The sequence below is a fragment of the Onychomys torridus genome, chromosome 1 (assembly GCF_903995425.1).
Source record: "Onychomys torridus chromosome 1, mOncTor1.1, whole genome shotgun sequence".
Taxonomy (NCBI): Eukaryota; Metazoa; Chordata; class Mammalia; order Rodentia; family Cricetidae; genus Onychomys; species Onychomys torridus.
The window spans coordinates 105,458,498-105,464,497 of NC_050443.1; the positions used below are offsets into that span (position 1 = coordinate 105,458,498).

General features: G+C 44.8%; 2 protein-coding genes across 2 annotated transcripts in view; both read left to right on the top strand.

Moving 5' to 3' along the window:
* LOC118587526 (Snf2 related CREBBP activator protein) overlaps nucleotides 1-462 on the top strand; it is a 55,774-nt gene extending 55,312 nt beyond the window's left edge. The window contains exon 35 of the mRNA XM_036193584.1: nucleotides 407-462. Within this exon, the coding sequence (XP_036049477.1) occupies nucleotides 407-462 (56 nt within the window). The remainder of the gene's footprint in view (nucleotides 1-406) is intronic.
* Tmem265 (transmembrane protein 265) lies at nucleotides 58-4,277 on the top strand. Its single transcript, XM_036193594.1, has 3 exons — nucleotides 58-641; nucleotides 1,902-2,072; nucleotides 3,788-4,277. Exons 2-3 carry the CDS (start codon nucleotides 1,905-1,907, stop codon nucleotides 3,947-3,949), a joined length of 330 nt encoding a protein of 109 aa, XP_036049487.1. The 5' UTR covers nucleotides 58-641; nucleotides 1,902-1,904; the 3' UTR covers nucleotides 3,950-4,277.
* The last annotated feature ends 1,723 nt before the right edge of the window (nucleotides 4,278-6,000 follow it).

A 6,000-nucleotide genomic window follows, 5' to 3' on the forward strand; every position in this document is an offset into this window, starting at 1 on the left:
TTTTTCTTTTGGTTTTTTTTTTTTTTTTTTTTTTCCTTTTTTTTTTAAGAAGAAAACATAATAAACTTAGTTTCTGTACAAGCATCCGTGTAAGGAGGCTTCTGATTTTCTGGTCTGGTGGAGGGTTGGGTGGGAACTTGGACATAATTTTTCACCTCCCTCTTGCAATGACCCATATTTGATCTCTAATCCAAGATTGTATACTTTTAAAGCAGAACTTAACCCCTCTCTCAGTCAAGAAAAGGGAAGGTTGTCAAATCTGAGCTGATAGGCTATGTAGTCTCGGTTTTAGACCACTCAGACATACTCTTTTCTCTGACTCTTGAACTTGCCCTCAGCTCTCCAACACCTTGGAGTTCCCTTTCAACCTCCTTGCTCAGGTGCTTCCTTACACTCCTTTCTTCAGAAAGCAGGCATCCTCCATTTGCTTCATGCCTTGGCCCTCCTCTGCTCTCCATCTAGCCAAACTGGTTTGAGTTGGCCATGCCCCTTCCCAGCTCCCTGGGCTCTTCACATGGTGGCTGGCCCCACAACTCCACCTTGGCTTGGCTTGGAGCCATGAGTCAGCTTCATCTCCACCCAAGCCAAATCAAACCTGAGGCAGGAGCCGAAACTCACAGTCCCTCAAAGCCTGTAGCCAGGTAAGAATCTGTGTTCGTGTTTATAGTTTCTGACCGTAACCCCGTAACCCCCTGGGCCCTCCTCTTGGGGCTCTTCCATTTGCTGACGCTTCAATTCTTGCCTCAACTTGACTTTGCAGCTTTGCTACACATCCTTTTGCTCTCTCATCTCTCACTCTTTTTGCATTTTCTTTACTTTTACTTGGGGAACCACAGGTGGTTTAGTTTTGTCCAAGCTGTAGGAGAATGATTGGACATGAGGGTAGAAAGATATTTTGATGTGCACAGAGGGTCTAAGTGAGTAAAGAAAGCACTATGCAGGTTTCTGTAGGGCAGTGAGGTTACTGGAACTGCTAATCTGGTTGTGTGGTATGGTCTGGGTTAAAATGGAGAGAGAAGGTGGCAAGAAGGCACCATAACAAAGATAGGTTCAGGGTTTGGGGCTTTTGGTTGTTGTGTTTTAGTTTTGTTTTGAGACAAGATCTCCTATCCTTAAACTCTGAGCTAGCAATGCTGGTCTTGAACTCTTGATCTTTCTGCTTCCACTTGTCCAGAATTGGGATTATAAGTGTCTGCCACTACTACTGGGTTAGGTGTTAGTTTGGTTTTTAAGGTTTTTGTTTGTTTGTTTTTATAAACAGCAAAAAAGAACTATGATTTTCCCCTTCATCCCCAGAACTATTTTCATGTCAGGCATGGTGGCACATGCCTTTAATCCCAGAACTCAAGTCAGAGGCAGGTGGATGGATCTCTGTGAGTTCTAGGCCCCCCTGGTCTACAGAATGAATTCCAGGACAGCCCGGATTATATAGAGAAACTCTGTTTAAAAAAAAAAAAAAAAATTGTCCCAGCCCAAGGGAGTAAAGGCAGAGGACCTCAGAATTTGAGGCCAGACTTGTCTACATAGTTCCAGGCCTGTCAGGAAAAGCTACGTAGTGAGACTCGATCTCAAAACAAAATAAGGCACTTACTCAAAAGGTGTTGAGATTCTATGTCCTGTTTCTCAGTAGGCATGTCAGTTTGCTTCTCTGTACTTGCTCAAATACAAGTATATTCACACTTGCTTGCCTTCAAAGATTTAGAATCTTAAACTGGTGGAAAGGATTCCATCCACGCTTTTGTCTCCTGGCCTGAGTCACTGGAGGAATTTCCCAGTACAACTGCATTCCTAAGTATAGGGTTAGAACAGTAGATAGCATGCTTTGAGAAGGGTGGAGTCACCACGCCAGAACAAGAGCTCATTTGTTGGGCTTAAAAGTACCTTGACTGTATCGCCCACAGGTGATGGAGGACGAGGAGAAGGCAGCCGAGAGCTTGATGGGCAACATGGAAGCTGCTCATTCTCCATCCCCTATCCACTGCTGCTGGCTCCGCCTCCGCTACTTGGCAGCTACTAGCATTATCTGTGGCTGTTCTTGCCTGGGAGTCATGGCCCTTGTGTTTGCCATCAAGGTGAGGAATAAAATTCCTGTGGGCACAGGGGTGGGTATAAGAAAATGATTTTGTGTATCTGATCTGTCTACAGTTAAACAGTTACTAAATACCTACTGATGCGTAGCTATGGGCTTAGTACCAGAATAAGAATGTTTTCAAAGGACCCATGTCTTGTGAAAGAGATAGTTGTAAAAATGGATAATTAGGTGAATGCAGCTCATTGACACTGTGGTACAGGGAAGCACAAGGTACTTTAGAAACAAAGGAACAAGGAAAGTGTGTGTGTGTAAGAGAAAGAGAGAATAAATTTGTTGAGTAAGTGGCTACCAAAGCATTCACAAGATGACCATGAGAAGATCACTTTTAGAGGGTACATATCAGACTTCACTTCATGTTAGGAACTAAACAGAGGAGCTGTCATGGCCCCTGCTCCAATCTCAGTTGTGTTTCACAGGGTTTTGCTTAGGCCATGACAATTTTAGACCATCTTAGCTCCACCTGCAGCCCAGCTAACCCCATGCACAGTGCTCAGTCTGTTCCAGGAGTACTTCTCCATCCATGATAGCTGGTAAAGGACAGTCCAGATAAAGGCAGCAGTGAGTACAAATGTGGATTCAGTGAGGAATACTGAAAATTATCATCAAACATCTGGAGTCCTGAGGGCCACCAATTCTGTACTAGAGAGCAATGTAAAAATTATTTCAGAGGAGTGACATGACCAGATTTGTGTTTCAGAAAGATCTACTCAAAGCCTCCTTTGAGGTGGAATCACAAGGGGCAAAACTACACTACAGGCAGACAGTTGAGTAGTGATAAGAGCAAGATCCAGGATCTGGAAGAAGCAGTGTAGTTGTTAGAGATTGGCCTGTACCCTTTTTTTGTGGTTGGGTTCATGGTGGCATTGCTAGGAATTGAGCGCAGAGCCTTACCCATGGTTAAGTGCACCGCTACTAAGCTCAACATACATGTAAGCCTACTGGAAGGCTCTTCAAGCTAACTTAATACCATTCTGGAATCTTACCGTCCCCTGGATGTATCTTGACAATCAGAAACACTTTCTGTCACCATAAGACTTTCACTGGGGCAAACTCATAAAAAAGAATCCTTTGTGATGAAAATGATGATGCCTATTGGACCATGAGAGATTTGACTGGATAAGACTCATTGAGTCAAGAATTCCAAATTCCAGATAGAAAAGAATGGGAATAGAAGGACTTAAAAGTATTTTCGAGTCTAGAAATGTAGTTCAACAGAAAACTTGGCTGGTATGCCCAGGCCCTGATTCCATCACCATACCACAAAACAAACCAAAGTCATTAAAAAGCACTTTCCCAGGGTTGGGGATTTAGCTCAGTGGTAGTGCAAGGCCCTGGGTTTGGTCCTCAGCTTCAGAAAAAAAGGAAGGGAGGGACGGGAGGGAGGGACGGAGGAAGGAAGGAAGGAAGGAAGGAGGGAAGGAAGGAAGGAAGGAAGGAGGGAAGGAGGGAAGGAAGGAAGAAAAAGAAAGAAAAAGAGCACTTTCCCAATGCAATAATCTAAGCTAGCTGTGGCCAATTGAAAAGCCGGCAGGCTTGTGATGGAGTGTGTTGTGGAGAGACAAGAGAGACAAAGGAAAGGGTTTAAGTGTTTGGGTGTGAGGACATGAGCTGTGATAGATGAAGGAGAGGAACAGGGCAGTGGGCACTTTGGGACAGAAGCAGGGGGAGAGTCTAACCAAGAACCTGCCCCCACAGGCAGAAGAGCGGCATAAGGCAGGCCAGTCGGAGGAGGCCATATACTGGGGGGCCCGGGCCCGGAGACTCATTCTGGCCAGTTTTGCTGTCTGGTTTGCTGTCATGGTTCTGGGTCCCCTGCTGCTGTGGCTACTCTCCTACACCATTGCGCAGGCTGAGTAACCCTGGGTGGCCTTTGCTGAGAGCCAGTCAAGACTTGGATCCAGTCCAACAGTGCGGCAGCGCTCAGTTCTGGTGACGGGAGTGGTTCGTGGTTCTTCCTGTCTGGAAGGACTCTGCCTTTCTCGGGAACCATTGGAAGAGCTCATCTAGGCTATTCAAAGCACCTGAGACTTCACGGGGAGGTCAGCCTGCTCTATTCTTTCATTACCCTCTGCTTTGTCTCCCTACCCTCCATCCTAGGAGCCTCCATTCAGAGAAAGGGTTGAAAACCAGGCTTGATTTTATTAGAATTTGTTTTGTAATAAAAACCTTTTTTGGTGGTGAAAAACTGTCTAATTGTTCTTTTTACTGCTTCCCCTTGGGCTTTTGGTAAAGCCAAGACTAGGCATCTAAGTGATGACTTAAGCCTGCCTCTGGCCTCTAGCCTCTACCTAGGATTAGGTTGTTTTGGGGGGTGTTTTTGTTTTTTGGTTTTTTGGGTTTTTTTTACTTTTTGGGGGAAGTTTCCCTTGGAAAAAAACCAGCTCCTTATCTATCAGCCATGACTCTGAAGCCAGACAGCAATAATAGCAGTGGCTCACAGACATTTGCTGAGGAGTTACTGGCAGGCTCTGCTTCAGGCACTGCTGCTTTCTTCTGAGTCCTCACAGTGACTCAATTGTAGGTACCACTGTTCGCTAAAGTTGAGGAAACGGGAGTATGTGAGTCCTAGACCCTAAAGCTAGAAAGTAGAAAAGGTAGCTTGAATTCAGACAGTTTGCTTCCAGAGGAATGAAATTGGATTACAAGAACAACCACCCTGTATACTGACAGTTATATAATTAAGTATATTTTATGTTTTTATCCTGGGACTCCTGATAATATTTTAAACTTCTAGGGTCTATAAATGTACATATTGGGGTGGGGTTTTGTTTGTTTGGTTTTTTTTTATTGAGTCAGACTACTCAAAGTCACTGTGCCAGTGCTGGGATTACTAGTGTTGCACCTCCATGCCTGACTGATGATGTTGCTGCTGCTTTGTTCTCTAAAATGGCAAGGTCATGTAGCCCAGTCTGGCCTCAAACTTGATCCTCCTGCTACTGCCTCCTGAGAATTACAGAATTGATCCTGCTAGAATTACAGATATACACCACCACACTCAGCTTAAATATTTTCTTCAGGTTTGGAAATATAACTCACAAGCAGACTCCCAGACAAATGTACAGTTTAAATTAACACCTAACCACTACCTGAAAGCTACTATTCAAATGGATTGTTGTCAGCACTGCGAAACCTTAGTACCCTCTAATCATTTCTTATCACAAGTAACTACTATTCTGACTTCTCACAATGTAATTCTTCTTGAGTTTGCTTTAGAGAGATGGCAGGCAGTCAGCCAATCAAGAAATAAATAAGCCGGGCAGTGGTGGCACACGCCTTTAATCCCAGCACTCAGGAGGCCGAGGCAGGCGGATCTCTGTGAGTTCAAGGCCAGCCTGGTCTACAGAGCGAGTTCCAAGACAGGCTCCAAAACTACACAGAGAAACCTGTCTGGGGAGGGGGGGACCAAAAGAAAGAAAGAAATGTTTAAAGTGGTATATATAGGCTGGGGGCCACTTGGGAGACAGAGACAGGAGTATCTCTGAGTTCAAGGCCAGCCTGGTTACAGAGCAAGTTCCAGGACAGTTGGGACTGTTACACAAAGAAACCCTGTCTCAAAAACAAAATGGGGGGAGGGGGAGTGCATATGAAGGCTGGAGGAAACATTGCACGGTTAAGAGTACTTGTTCTTGCAGAAGACCTGGGTTTCATTCCCCATGTCTACATGGTGATTCCCACCTCTGTAATGGCAGTTCCAGGGGTTTCCATTGCCTTCTGATCTCTACATACCAGGCATACACATACATACAAGCAGGCAAAACATTCATACATAAAGCTATACACACATGGCACACAAAACTCTTAATGCGATACAAGAGCACCATACTCAAAATAATTATGGCTTGGAGAAAACAGTGACTGAGGAATTAAAAGCACTTATTGCTCTTGCAGAAGACCCAAGTTTGGTCCCC